Source organism: Perognathus longimembris, chromosome 1 (genome assembly GCF_023159225.1).
Source record: "Perognathus longimembris pacificus isolate PPM17 chromosome 1, ASM2315922v1, whole genome shotgun sequence".
NCBI lineage: Eukaryota > Metazoa > Chordata > Mammalia > Rodentia > Heteromyidae > Perognathus > Perognathus longimembris.
The window spans coordinates 91,560,283-91,575,778 of record NC_063161.1 but is presented as its reverse complement, the minus strand read 5'-3'; the positions used below and the strand labels follow the sequence as shown (position 1 = coordinate 91,575,778).

The window sequence follows — 15,496 nt, the reverse complement described above, 5'->3', positions numbered from 1 at the left end:
CTAATTTTCTAGATGAAGAAATATAAACTGGGAATAATCCTAAAATACATAATTAGCAACCAGGCCCAGAATATAGATTCTTTGACACACCTTGGGTGTATACAGTCCTTTATACTTTCAGAAATGGAGTAGGGAAAAAACCCACCACATCTATCTTCTACTACATTTTAAAGAAAAGAGATGAATTCTGTCATTACAAAATTTATCTCATAGAGAAATGAGGATTTGAATTTCGGGGGGGTGGGGGAAGGAGGTCAGTCATAGGGCTTGAACTCGGGACCTGGACACTGTCCCTGATCTCTTCTGTTCAAGGCTAGCACTCTACCAGTTTGAGCCACAGTGCCACTTTCAGTTTTCTGGTGGTTAACTGGAGACAAGAGTCTCAAGGACTTTCCTGTCTGGGATGACTTTGAATTGCGACCCTCAAATCTCAGCCTCCTGAGTAGCTAGGCTTATAGATGTGAGCCACCAGCACTCAGCTTCTAAATATTTTCAGCAAAGTAACTAATCCATAAAGTCAGTAATGGAAACCTGACACTTGCCGTGTCTCTTGGCCACCCACCCAAAAATAGGGTACAGAGCAGATTTTCAGCAAATATATGGTGAGTGAATGAATGAATGAATAATGGAATCACTGATTTGATAAATGGCTTGCCAATTTCTCAGCCAACTATGATTTTGACCTTGTTGTATATCCTAACCAGAAAGTTAGATGCTATATAAAACTAGAAAATGCTTTGTCTAGAAGACAGGCAAGTGTGTCTTGTCAGAAAAGTGCAAACTTTAGAGGTGGGAAGCTTTTACGCATAGTGTTTACTCTGGTGAGCTAAGGAAGTTACAGAAACTTTTTGAGCCTTAGGTTCTCTCTATCATCCTAGGGTTTTGTTTTTTTTTTTTTTTTGGTGTGTGTGTGTGTGTGTGTGTGTGTGTGTGTGTGTGTGTGTGTGTGTGTGTTTACCAGTTATAGGGCTTAAACTCAGAGCCTGAATGCAATCCTTGAGCTTTTGTGTTCAAGGCCAACGCTGTACCACTTGAGCCACAACTCTATTTCTCTATTTCTGGCATTTATAGTGCTTAATTGGAGATGAGTCTCAGACTTTTCTGCCCTGGCCTGGCTTCAAACTGTGATCCTTAGATCACAGTCTCCTAAGTAGCTAGGTTTACAGGCATAAGCCACTGGTGCCTGGTTCATCCCACCTTTCTTTCTTTCTTTCTTTCTTTCTTTCTTTCTTTCTTTCTTTCTTTCTTTCTTTCTTTCTTTCTTCCTTCCTTTCTTCCTTCCTTCCTTTCTTTCTTTCTTTTTCTTTCTTTCTTTCTTTCTTTCTCTCTCTCTTTCTCTCTCTTTTTCACTCTCTCTTCTTTATCTTCCAGCATATAAGGATTAAATGAGGAAGTGTGTACAAATTGCTTTTCACACAGTAGGAGCTGAGTTAATGTTAATGCCTCTAGTTTCCTGTTTCAAAGTTATATAGGAACCAAAGTGGGTGGAGTAGAGTCAGGAAGATATGAAAGAATAGCTCTATTTTTTGCTTAAAAACATACACACAAATCATCACTTTGGTTATAGTTCTCTGGCAGCTGCTTTTACTGATAATATGTCTTGCAATAAATATAACCAAATGTGTTCTTCATATTCCATAATTCCTCATCATTTCTAAGTAAAATGCTTCTCCAGAAAATGAGTAATAAATCTAGTATTTGCTTACCCATCTGTTCTCGGTTGCCCAGTTACTGGTTCAAAGAACTCTGTCTCCTCCACTTCCAGTTCAGGGATCTTGTTTTTCTGAGAAGGCTGTGGTGAAAGCATTTCCCATTCATTGTCATGGCTGACCACCTGCAATAGAACTTCATCTGGGCTGGCCTGACCCAGGCTCTTGCTCTTCCCTGGTTGGCTGCCCTGGTTGCTGACTTCCTCTAGTGCTAAAGACTCTAGAGGCTTCATTTCTCCCAGAGTCTGCATGTGGAGGCTCTTGCCCAAACTAGGATCAAAAATCTGCTCTATAGTCTTGCCAGACAGTGCAGGCTCTGAGTCACCAACCTCACTATGGCCCAAGACCATCCAACTCTGGTCTTGTGCAGGGCTCTTGAGAGATGACCTCTCATTCTCTTTAGAAGACATGGACTCTAGTGTAAAGGAGGCTGGCTGACACGTGTCTGCGATGCTTGCTAATTGTGATCCTGCCAGCCCCGTTTCTTCAGAACCTATGTGCAAGTTTTCTAGTTTGGATGTGTTTTCATGTGCCTCATAGTCCTCTGCTTCCAGGAGTGAGTGTTGGTCATGGCTTACAAGAATATAATCCACGTGGGGTGACAGATGCTCTTCATTCTTTTCTGTGCATCGTTCTTTGTATTCTGATGTTATCTCCTCAGGCTCTGTGGTGGGAATTGTCATTTCTTTGGACTCTAATACTTCATTGCTGACAGCTGGAAATGGAAAGGGAAAGTGAAAAGGGAAAAACCAACGCTCAATGAACACATATGTAATTTGTGATCCTTTTTTTAAAAGCTATTTATTTTTGTATGCCAGTACTGGAGCTTGAATTTAGAGCCTTACACCCTTTTTGTTGTTTTGTTTTGTTTCAGCAAGGCAAAATTTACTTCTGTGCAGAAGGGTATGCCATCAGCCAAAAATCTGGAAAGCAAACACACAGAGCAGGCAGGCTGCTCCCTACTTATCACTCAAAGCATGCACTCTACTGCTTGGGCCACTCCTTTCCTTTCAGTTCTTCCTCTTCCTTTTCCTTTACCCTTTCATCTTCTCTTTCTCCTTCCTCCTCTCCTTCTTTTTTCTTCTCTTCTGGTTAAATGGAGATGATTCTAGTGGCGTTTTCTGCCCAGGCTAACTTCAAACCTATATCCTCAGAGCTCAGCCTCTTGAGTAGCTAGCATTACAGGTGTGAGCCATTGGCACCTGGTTATGATCTGTGATCTTTGCAAACATTCATCTAAAAAAAAAAAGACAATTTACCTGGGCACTGGTGGCTCACACCATCCCTGGCAAGTGTTCAAAGCCAGCCCCAGCAGGAAAGTCTGTGAGACTCTCAATTCCAATGAAGCTCTCCAAATGCCAGAAATAGAGCTGTGGCTCAAGTGGTAGAGTGGTAACCTTGAGTAAGAGAAGCTGAGGGATAGCACCAAGGCTCTGAGTTTAAGCCCCAGAACCATTTTAAAAAAAAGGCAATTTGATAAATGTTTTGATTTGCAAAGCTGTTTGATTTTCACATGCCTGACCAGGGATAGATATTAAATATCCCTGATTAAATTTTAGTGTACAGAACATGGCTATGCATGCATTTAAAAAATACAGTTCTCTCTTCTTACCTTAGTAGGAAGAGAGTGTTCTACTAATGAATGCAGAGTTTGAACAAAGCAAGTTTCTTGGGGATGGTTTCTTACCATTTGGTGGTCCCATGTCTCCACCTGCTGGTGAATCAGAATTATCTGTTTCAATATCCCAGTCAATATTTGATGGGGATGACTCTGTGTTGGAACCTGTTCTTGCTACAGGCAAAGAAATGAAGGCAGGATCTTCATGAATATGCAGCACAACGCGCTGGTGTTCAGCCTGCCTGCTTTTGACCTCAGTGTGTCTTCCCTCATTCTGATCGGGAAGGGCAGAAAGCAACATCTCAGCTGCCTCACTCCCCAGAGACACATTCTCTGGAGATCCAGCTTCCTCCATTGTCTCAGGCCTGTGGCGAGGTTCTGTGAGGTAGGATAAGTCAAAGGGAGGTGTATAAGGAGCCAGCGATTGCTTCAGACCATCTTCCTCCAAGAGAGGGTCGCCGCCATAGTGGAAGTGTTCAGGTTCTTTCATTAAGTCCTCATCGATAGTCTGGCCCATGATGTCATACTCAAAATCACCCCATGAGGCTTCAGAAGAGCAGATATCCTGCTTTCCTGCATCCCCATCCACTGGTGTTTCCAGGTGGCCTTCTGATAATGTCAACTTACTCATGTCATCTATTGTTCCCGTAGAAGTGTTGAGACCTGAGGCATCACTGAAACTGTGGTCATAGGCAGCCTCGCTCACATCCAGGCAGATGTTTGAGGCCAGCAAGGTGTCAGCAACTGCAACAGGACTCTCAGGAGCCAAAGGCTCCTCCCCAGCAAATGAGGCTCTTGCATCTGTCTGACTTTCAGGAGAAAAGTCCTCTGCTGCCCAAGAGCTGTGGCCTTCCTCAGTTGGAACCTGATCAGTCACAAAAATGTCAGTTCCCACATTTTCAATCCTTGGGATTGTTCTGTCAACAAGTTCCAAAATTGGTGCTGTGTCTGGCATGGCTTCTTCTCCTGATATTTTCAAACCTGCATTGTCTTCCTTACTCATTTCAGAAGGCTCTAGAGAACCTGCACTAAAGGCTGGCTGCAATGAGTCACTTACGTGTGCTTGGTTACTGATCAGAGGCAGAGGGATTGCCTTTTCACAATAGCATTCTGAATTGTTTGGGAAGGATTCCTGCCCAGATTCTGGCTTGGGCTCTTCATTTCTCTTTTGCTCTGTGCAACAAAACTCACTGGATTCTACCTCAGGTCCCATGTGGACACTGATGTGCAGTTCTGCCTCTTGCTTTACTTCAGAATTGTGACATATGTCAGGGCTGTTGGAAGCCTGAGAACTGCCATCCTGGTCGCAGTGAGTGAGTATATCAGGATTCTCCCCATCAGCTTTGACAGTGAAGGGCTGCTTGACATCCACCCACAAGTCAGGTGAAGCTGAGGCCAGCCGCCTACCCTGGTGGAAGTTACCATGTAAAATATCTGGGGCAAATGTACCTTGGGGACCCTCAGTATGAACAGGGCTATTCCATTCAGAGCCTGGTTTTCTCATCAACTCTGAGGGGAATCTAACATCAGAATGATTTTCTGTGGCAATATTCGAGGGTGTCATTTCACTGAGATACTTTCCTTGTTCCCACCAATTTGCTCCTTGGCACTCACTAGTTGAAACATTAGATACCACACGTTCATTTTCATCCATATGAGTAAATGCTGGGTCTTTCTGTTCCCAGACAGATAACATGGTATTCTGACATGGTTCTTGGGTGTGGGTTTCAGAAGGGAGCTCATCCCCAGCAGATGACATGAAGGTTTGCTCTCTGAAATCCTTTTCTTTAACTTGATCCAATATTACAAGCTGACTAAATTGATTAGCATCTGGGTCAGGCTGCTTTGGTTGAATGTTCCAGAGTTCTTCATGGGAATTGTCTCCAGGACTAGCCAGGAAGGGTGACTGAAATTTATCACTGAAAGGATTGGTATTGTATGTTTCCATGGATTCAGTATCACTTCTAATGGGTTCTCCCCAAGGACCCACATCTTGGTAGATTGAAGAATTCATCTCTACCCCACAGCTGGAGTCAGATGGGTTCCCTTCCAATGCACTCTCAATGGTTCTGCCTTCCGGTGGAGGGGCATTCCACCACTCCTGATTCTCAGCTGAGAAGCCAAGCATTTCCAGTTTAGAATCAACTGCGTTGTTTGGCTCACTTCTGGGAGGTATTTGCCACACATCATCTCCTGTCTTTACTGTAGATGGGGAAGAGCCCGTCTCCTTCTTTGCTGCAGTGATCTGTACATCAGGCTCAGAGTGTGGCGACTCATTCCACTGAACAGGGCTGCTCTGTTGATTGTTACAGAATGGGTTTGTGTTCTCCTTCTCTATTGGTTCTGAACTGCTTATGTAATCAGAAAACTCCTCAGACTTGGGAGCCTCTGCTGCTAAAAACTTAGATTCATTCATTGAATCCCAAGTTCTGGATGCACTCTGAGTGACTTGAGTATCAGTCAAATGGATGTCCTTCTCTACTGGCTCTTCATGGCCTACACTATCATCCTTAGAATCTGAGCTTGCGGACGTGACTCTGGCATCTTCTGGCTGTGCAATGTCACATTCATCTCTCTCCTGATGACTCATGATGGGATTTCTTTCCTGATACACACTTGAATATTCAGAATATTTTCCTGTTTCTGGGCTGGATAAAGAGGATAAGGAATCACCATCTACTGATTCAGTCCAAATCTCTGTAAATTTGGAAACCATGTGACCAAAGTTACTTTCAGAGTTATCCATTCTGTTTTCCTCTAAGTCTATCATTTCAGAAATGTCTTTTTCTTGACCCTCAATGATACTGAGTTCAGAGTCTGGGCAGATTTGTTCACTACTATCTTGATTCTCTACCTGATGCTCAGTATTAAGTCCCTGACCCCAGGAAGACAGAGCAGCTAAAGAATCATTTAGGTCAGGACTCGATGTACTTGAGTGAGTACGCTCACTAGAAACGCTGTCTCTGTCCCGATTTCCAGTCAAACTGGCTCGTGGCAGGCTTCTTGCGATACTGTCACCATCAAGATTCTTCATAATCTCAGAATCTATGTGATTGTCCCTTAGTTCACCATCCACAGGGCTGTCACAAACATCAAGGCTTTGAGGACACTCATGAGGATATTCCTTGTTCACGCTTTCTGTTTCTAGAATATTACATTCCTCAGTTTCCTTCACATCATGTTCAGATAAAGATGCATTTTTTGTTATTTCCCTATCACCAGAAGCTTCAGTAGTTTCAAGTGAATTTCTGTGATTCATGAGGGGCTCTTTATAGGCCTCATTTGTCTGAAATTTTCCAGTAGACATCTCTATTTGGGTATCGCAACAGAAGCTATCATAAGACACTTTCTCATAGCACAAATCTTCCTCTGCTTCCTCAGCCTGAGGACTACAATTAACTGAAAGAGACCTGATTTTGCCTGATTCGGTGCAGGTTTCTTGAGGTTCAGAGTTAACTGGAGAAAAGAGTGTCTGATCACCAGACCCTTTTCCAGAAACCTCCAAGTCACTCTTCAGCCTTGAGCCTATTACTTCCTCTTTATCCAGGGGCTCTGGGCTAGAGGGTCCCAGGGCTTCATCCTCTCCCTCACTTTGTCCATAGCTATGAACTACCCAGGGATCTGCATGTGAAAAATGTCCTGGATTCTCAAGCCTGGTTGTCAAGGACGTGGCATCAGCTTGGACAGTCCCTGTCCACGTGTTTTGGTTGTCAGATGGAGGAGGTGTAAGTGGAGGTGACTCGCTGATCCCAGAGGCATCTCCCAAATTTGGGATATGACTGTCTTTCCCATCTGAGGAATGATTGGGACTTTCAGGAGGAACATTGCTTTGTGCTGAATCCATAACACCTGCTGGGTCTGGTGATCTGAGTGATGACATGTCTTTATTGCTCATGACAGAATCCCATATATTGTTGGCAATGAACTGCCCACTCTTCTCACTCAGTGGGTAACATTCATTGGATGCAGGGTCCCTGGGGTGCTCCCCAGAGGTAGGAAGGTCCCAGTCTACCTGGTTTGCTTCCTGGTATTCTGTGCCCCAGGGTTCTAGCTGTTTCACTGAAAACCGGGTCTCTGGTTCTGTACTTTCCCCCATATAGCTCTCTGTTTGACCATCATTGGAAATTGCCACTCCCCCACTACAGTCATCCCAGTCCAACTCATTGTCCATGTCTGAAATGGTAGCCGTCGACTGTGTGTCCTCCAGAATGACTCTATTCCATGTGTCGAGGCTGTCAGGGGCTGCCTGCCTGGAGTTGGTGCTGCTGTTCAGAAGTGAGAGCTGGCGGTTGGCTTCATTGTACAGCTGCATCATGCTGGGGTTATCGTAACTGGATGGGCTGCTTTCCTCATCTTCCTCCAGGAAGACAGTTTTAGTGTCTGTGTGCTCCTCCGTCTTGAATGAATCTTTATCTGAGTCACCAATGGCATTTCCCTGGCAGCTGTCATCTACCTGAGGCAAAGCCCACATATCCAGGTTCCCAGGACCAGAACTGATTCGATTTCTTGGTGCCTGCTGTGGGGACATTGCAGGGACTTGAGCCTCCTCGGTGGGACAGTGGACATCTTCTGACTCATATGCTTCCTCCTTAGCACATGGCTTGTTTTCAGTTTCTTTGTCATCCCCAGCAAATGTTGGTGATGTGTAAGAGTCAGAAGTGGAATAGTTGGTGTCCAAAGGGGATGGCACAGAATCCTCTCCTACATTGGAGGCACTGTAATCAGAGCATTTATAGGAGAAGAAGGAATCTTCCCAAGGAGCCAGAGTATCTGAACTGCCTTTCTTACCACTCTCCTCAAAAAGGTTCCAGGAATCTACTGTCTTATATACCTTTTCCCTAGCTAGAGAATCCACCATGCCATTCTGATCTTCCCTTAGAGGCTTCAAATTATTCCACGTTTGTTCCAGGTTAGAAGTGGAATTTCCAGACACACAGACATTATCCCTGGAGTCATTGTTTTTCCTGCCCCATACTTTGGGAGCTGTGACATTATTTGCCTCACTTGGTGGAGTGTGGAGTAGATCCTCTGAAGAAAAAGAAAATCCACTTTTGGCCATTGCCCACTCACTGGGATCCCTCACCGAAGGTGTCTCCACAGTGGTTGGGTGAATATTCCAGGTATTTTTTAAAGACTCAGGATCGGCTTCTTTATCAAATGCACTCCAGGCAGGGAATGACATGGCAGCTGTGGGGCCAGTAGCATCGATTGGATTTCCCCAAGGCTCAGGCATGGCTGTGGGGGACCGACCAGAATGCCACAGGGCAGCGAAGTCTTCAATCAGGTGGTTTGTTCCCTCAGGAGAAGCCTGTGGCAAATGTGACTTCTCAGTGCTCAGGTTCTCCAGTGGTCCAGTTTCTTCCTCCTGGTCTTGAGTATCCTTGCTCCCTGGTTCATGCTGAGCAAATTCAGATTCCCAGGGATCTGACCCTGGGAATTCAAGATTCTGTGGTTGAAATACAGTATCGGAGGCTCTCCGATCAACTGGAGTAGGCTTATGGTCTTTCCATGATTCAGGACTCTGGAAGACAGATTCTTGTTCACTGGAACTCCAGGCATCTGCAACATTTTTAGAGTCAATGTCCAAACCACCCCACCAGCTGCTACAGCGGGTACGGGTCTGCGGTGGCATCAGGTGTCCTGCGTCCATGGTTTTTTGAGTTACATCTTCTGTATAGAGGGAGGTGGGCTCTTCTGTGGATGGTGAGTTTTCCACAAAGCTATTCATAGGAGTTGGTGGGATCCTCCTTCCCATGTTTTTCAACCTGTCTGAGGAAGGTGATTCATCTTCCATAAAACCTGTAATGCTCAAATCTCTTTCAGAGTTATCCCCAAGGCTTTCTTGTCTCTGAACAAACTCCTCATCAAATTCAACCAGGCCATCTTTACCCGACTCTGGCAAAAGGAAACCAGAGGAATAATTGGATACGTGGATCCCCATCTCATCGAGTTCTTTAGGCCCAGCAGGGAGCTGTTCTTCTGAGGAATCACTGTTGGGGAAGTCTTCTTCTGGGGAATAGTCTGCAGAATGTGATGATGGTTGAGATTGCTCAGAAGCCATGGGTGCTGGGTCAAAGTGGAAGAGGTCAAAGTGTTCATTGTGTTCTCCAGACCGTGCATGCTCTTCCACAACGGCTCCTTCAGGGATGGGGCTGTAAGAGTCGAAACCTGGGAGTAGACTGTGGTGACCAACACCTTCTCCCACTGGGCTATCATCACTGAGGAACACAGAACTTTCTTTGGATGAACGGCTGCTCCTAATGGTTGCCAGACCGCTATCTGGGCTTACAAGGTCGACATTGACATCCACTTGAGCTTGGTTGGAATCACTGAGATCTGGAGGGTTTTCTATGAAATTCACTGAGCTGGGTTGTGGCTCTATGTCTGAACCATACAATTCCATAATCCCAGAAGAGCCCTGGGAGAGGGGGGCACTTCCTGCCACTGCTTCTGTGGAGGAAGTCCGGCTATTGGAGACCATCTCCAGACATCTCCTATTGATGACTTCCTTGATGAGGAGAACCACCTGATCGCAAGTCACAGAAGGGTCCTCCTGCTGGTACACTAGGATCTCATCACAGCCGCATTCAAAGGGTTCCAATTCCAGGCAAGGATTCTGACACTCTTCCAGCTCACAGCAAATCTGTGGGGGAGGCACAGGTGATGGGTAAGCACTCAGGTAGACTTTGCACTTTGCAATTTGTCTTTCTAGGCTGGTGTTCAACTGTTGAGTCATACCTTCACCTCTACAATTTGTCTTTTTTTCCATATGAAATTAATTTTGTGTTCATCTAAAATGTGATCCCAGACAATTGAGAACTGAGACTGTAAAACACAGCCCTATGTAATATATCACAAACCTTTCCTCTAATTTTATCACACTATCTTCTTTAACTCAGACTCCAGCTGTTCAATTTGACTAGATTAACGCCTCTCCTAGGTGTAATAAAATCTTCCAACAGCAATGAAACTCAAGTCGACAAAACACCAGAGGTCATGCTAGTTGCTGAGTAGAAGTTGGGGTAGAAGTTTGGAAGAAGGGGAAAGGGGCGGGCTGTAGGTCTGCTGTAGGTGCTCCTAGTTTCCTAAGGCAAAGGAGAAAGTAGAAGAGATAAAGGAGCTAGCAGGACTGAGCTCTTTCATCAGAATTCAGGACCTTTCTGTATCTTCTTGAACCAGGTAACATAGATCTGGAGACCTGAACAGATGAAGCTACCTGGCGACAGAGGGACATGACTAAAGATGGGAGGTGCAAAGCAAGAACTAGGCTGCAACTCTTCGATGTTTAGAAAATATAAGATGTGTTTGGCCACACTGGGTCTTTGAAATGGTCCATCAGGATTAGTAGAGGTAAAAATATTGATAATTAATATTAATAATTACCACAGAGCTCATGAAAATAATCATGATAATAGCCAACATTGTTTGAGAGCTTTTCTGTGATGTGTTAAATTATAAGGGTTTGACAATCATTAGCTCTTTCAATCCTTATGATAAATTCCATTTTTATCTTTTTTTTTTTTAATGCTGGTGCTTTGGCTTGAACACAAGACCTGGACACTGTCTCTGTGCTTTTTCACTCAAGGCTAAAAAGGTACAGCTCCATTTCCAGCTTTTTTATTTGTAGCTTATTTGAGATAAAAGTCTCACAGACTTTCTTTGGACTGGCTTTGAACCATGATTCTTGGATCTCATCCTCCTGAGTAGCTACGATTACAGGTGTGAGCCATCAGTGCCTGATTTATCCCTAATTTTTACTTAATTTCCTAGGCTTTGGTAGAAAGATACAGTTATCAACCTGGAGGATCCAACTAACTACACAGGACACATCTTTGCACACAGAGAAAGACTTAATATTTACTAAAGCATCAGATTATCTGTTACCAAACACTAGGTACCAAAGGGTATTGAAAATATACCCTGTTAGTTATTACAGGGGAGCAGCCCCAGGAGAAAAAGCACATGAAGGAAGACTCGTATTTACTGGGTGGTGGAGGTCAGATGATTTTCATTAGGGCCACCTTTTCAGACTGGAAGGGAAACAGTCAAGGGGTTCTGCTATGGTTTTGGGTGTATTATGATCTCAGTGCATTTTCTGAAGTTTGGTGTGCTGGAAGCTTGTTCCCCAGCATGATGTGACTGAAAAAGTGAGGGGGGTCCCCCTTCAGAAGGGATTACAAAAGTTTTGTGGGACTAGATTAGCTCTCATGAGATTTTTTTGAGGGGAGGGGGTTGTTAGGGTGGTGGGATTAAATTTAGGACCTTACTCTTGATTGCTAGGCAGACCTTTTACTTCAGTTGTTTTTCAGATAGTCTCATTTTTGTAAACCTTGGACCACAATCTTCCTACTGGTAGAAAAACTGTCTTTTCTATCAGAGTGTGTTGCTTAAAAGTTCTGCTTTAGCCTGGTGGCTGGGCTCTTAAGGGAAAGAGGAACTGCTTTAGGGCAAGGAAGGATTTTTGAAATGTAAGGTTTTGTCTTATCGTGGTTTCTTTTCAAGACAGAATTAAGACACATCTCAGATCAAGAAATTGCAGAGGGTGAGGGTTTATTTTTAAATTTATTTTTATTATAAAGGTGTTATAAAGAGGGGTTACAGCTACACCGAGGGTGAGGGTTTATTTTGAGATTCTTTGTGTACTGTTAATCTTATTTCAAAGTTACCTTCTGTAAATACACTTAACCCTATTCAAACTAGCCACTCATGAACAGATTGTGAACCTGAAATCAACCAATTTGAGCAGAGGGGCGGGGCCTGCTGCATTAGCCATAAATTGGGAAGCAGCCTGCCAGCATTGTGTGCTTGCTTGCCAGAGTTTTGGCTGTTGGTGCAACCTTCTGCAGAAGTAAATTTTACCTTGCTAAGGTAATTCTTGATTTTCATATCTATTAGTATGACTCCAAGGGTTCTTGGAGAGCATATTTACCACACTGTTTCCTGCATAATTAGAATGACAGAGGTATATCAGCATACCCAACCTTTATTTATGGGGTTGGAACTCAAGGCTTGAGCACTGTCCCTGAGATTTTGTGCTCCAGGCTAGTGCTCTACCACTTTGAGCCACAGCTCCACTCACAGTTTTGGGTTGGTTAATTGGAGTTAAGGGTCTCAGGGACTTTTCTTTACAAGCTGGCTTTGAATTACAATCCTCAGGTCTCAGCCTACTGAGTAGCTAGGATTACAGGAGCCACCAGTGCCTGCTAATCCTCCCATTTTCTTCTTTCTTTCTTTCTTTCTTTCTTTCTTTCTTTCTTTCTTTCTTTCTTTCTTTCTCTCTTTTCTTTTCTCTTTCTTTCTTCTTCTTTCTTCCTTTCCTTCCTTCCTTCCTTCCTTCCTTCCTTCCTTCCTTCCTTCCTTCCTTCCTTCCTTCCTTCCTTCTTTCTTTCTTTCTTTCTTTCTTTCTTTCTTTCTTTCTTTCTTTCTTTCTTTCTTTCTTTCTTTCTTTCTTTCTTCCTTTTTTTCTTTTTTTGTTGATCATGGGGCTTGAACTCTAGGCCTGGGCATTTTCCCTAAACTCTTCAGCTCAAGGCTAGTGCTCTACACTTTGAGCCACAGAGCCACTTCTGGTTTTCTGGTGGTTAATTGGAGAAAGAGTTTCACAGACTTTCCTGCCCAGGCTGGCTTTGAACCATGACCCTCAGATCTCAGCCTCTTGAGTAGCCAGGATTATAAGCATGAGCCACTGGCACCCCGCTAATCCTCCAACTTTCTACTTCCTGAGTAGCTGGGATGATAGACATGAGCCTCCATGTTCACCCGGGAGAATGGATTGTTATAAAGCAAGTTCAGCAATCTCGTTGCTCTCCTGCTTCCTTTTATTATGTGTTCTCTTCTGCACATATTCCTGCCATTGTGATGTCATCTGCTATAAGGTCTTTACCAGAGCCAAGCACATGCCAATGCCATGCTCTTGAATCTCTAGACCCTAGGTGAAAAACAAACTTCTTTTCTTCATAAAGTACCCAATCTAAAGTATTTTGTATCATAACATAAAATGGACTGATATAAGCTGTTTTAAAAGTAACAACATCCAATATACCCAATACCCCAACATTTCCTAAAACTTGGAACCTAAAGACTCTATCTCTTATCTGGGCCAATTTCTTCTAAGCTGTCAATCTGTTCCTGTCTCACCAGAAGTTAGGGTACAGTGAAAAGGGCTAGAGTCAGAAAATGGGCTTACCTGACTGCATAGCTCCAGGTTTTGAGAATACACCGCAATCTGCCGTCGTGGCTGCTGCTCCTCTGACAAGTAGCTGGCGAACAAGATCAGCACATCAAAACCGAACTTGTCTGTGAATGCTTTCAAATCACTGGCAACATTGCTGTGTAACAGACAGCTCTGAAATGACAGGACGTTGGACATCAGTGTCAGACCACTTTGCCTGTGGTAATTGTGCCAAATCAGTCCTATCATGGCTTAGGGAAGAGATTTAGTACTAGAGGCAAGTGAACTTAACTCTTAGTTTCAAAAAAGCTTGTAAACTTGCATATGTTGTGGCTTAAAATATTGCCCAGTGCTTGTAATCCTAACTACAGAGGAAGCTAACATATGAGGATCATGGTTCGAAGCCATCCTGGGCAGGAAGGGCTGTGGGACTCTTAATTCCAATAAAACTACACACACACACACACACACACACACACACACACACACTAATTAAAATATACTTTACTTACTGTATTTTTTTCCAAGATCAAGAAAGAGGACATTTTTGACAATATTATTAATACTCTGGACATGGAACAACTGTCTTAACTTTTTTCCCAAAATATTCATTCAAATCTTATCAAAACAGTTACCTTTCTTACCATATGTTAGAACTGTGTAAGACGTTTCTGCTAACTGTAACCAGAGGGAGGTACTATCTTTTCTTATATAATTTTCTTTTCTAACACGTAGAAATTCCTAAGGGTGGATTTAGCTGAATTTACTGAGTAATGTTACTCAGTTCTGGCATAGAAGTCTGGGAGAATATTGTAAGAGTTGGGATGGCAGATCTACTTGCTGTATGTGGCAGCTATGAAGACATAAATGAGCTCTGGGAAGGACCCAGTCATGTGGCTTACATAACTCAAAGAAAATGTTGCTGTGATAACTTGTATTGACTGCAATGAGAGCCATTTGGTCTGCAAGACCATCTCTCTTCCTTCAAGAAGTCAAGTCAAGAGCATATGTGAGCAGCCCCTGGTGTAATACCTGACATAAGCTAGTTGCTCAAGAACTGTTTGTAAAATGATGGAGAAACACAAAATCAACCCATGCTGCACAATCCTCTGTCACAGTTCACTCACAGTATCCAGGGATTCCTCATTTATAGATTCAACCAATTGGCGATTGCATATATTCAGGGAAAAAATGTACCTGTACTGTGTAAGCATAGACTTCTTTCTTGCCATCCTTCTCTAAACCACATAATACAGCAACTATGTGGAACTACTTTTACATCATCATATTAGGTATTATTACTTCACCTATAGAGGATTTACAGAACACAAGAGGATGTGGTAGGTTATATGCAAATACAATCATATTTATATACAAGTATTGGATGTCGGCAGATTTTAATATTCAAAGGGGATCTTGAAACTACACAGATCCTGAGCATATATATGATGTATATATAATATATGCTATGTATATAAAATGCATGTATATGTATGCATATATGTATATATAGTATATATAATAATATAATGTACTATAATAGTAATATACTATGTATATATAGTATATATAATAGGTATATGTATATACTATGTATATATAATAGTAATATAATATGCTATAATAATATATGTATATATAGTGTATATAATAGGTATAAGTATATATGCCATGAATATAAAGTATATATAGCCATGCCTATTATACATACTATATATACATAAATTATACATATATGGTTAATAGTGAATGTGTAGATAAATACATATATATAGTAAATATAGTCATGAATATCATCAATCTATAGTCTATTGTATTATCAGTGAAAAACATCATGATGTGCACTCAAGGGATTTAGAGAATAGTATACATTTCTATTATATATTACCATAATAATCAGAATGATATATACTGCTGTTGCTGGTAAAATAGTACAACAAGGGAGAAATATAACACAGGAAATGGAGGTAAAATAGCCCTCCTCACATAAGCACTGGG

General features: G+C 42.7%; 1 protein-coding gene across 1 annotated transcript in view; it reads right to left on the bottom strand.

Moving 5' to 3' along the window:
* Prune2 (prune homolog 2 with BCH domain) overlaps positions 1-15,496 on the bottom strand; it is a 193,601-nt gene that overhangs the window by 72,057 nt on the left and 106,048 nt on the right. The window contains exons 7-9 of the mRNA XM_048347319.1: positions 13,514-13,672; positions 3,397-9,970; positions 1,707-2,424 (exon numbers count right to left, since the gene is read on the bottom strand). Coding sequence (XP_048203276.1) covers positions 1,707-2,424; positions 3,397-9,970; positions 13,514-13,672 — 7,451 coding nt within the window. The remainder of the gene's footprint in view (positions 1-1,706; positions 2,425-3,396; positions 9,971-13,513; positions 13,673-15,496) is intronic.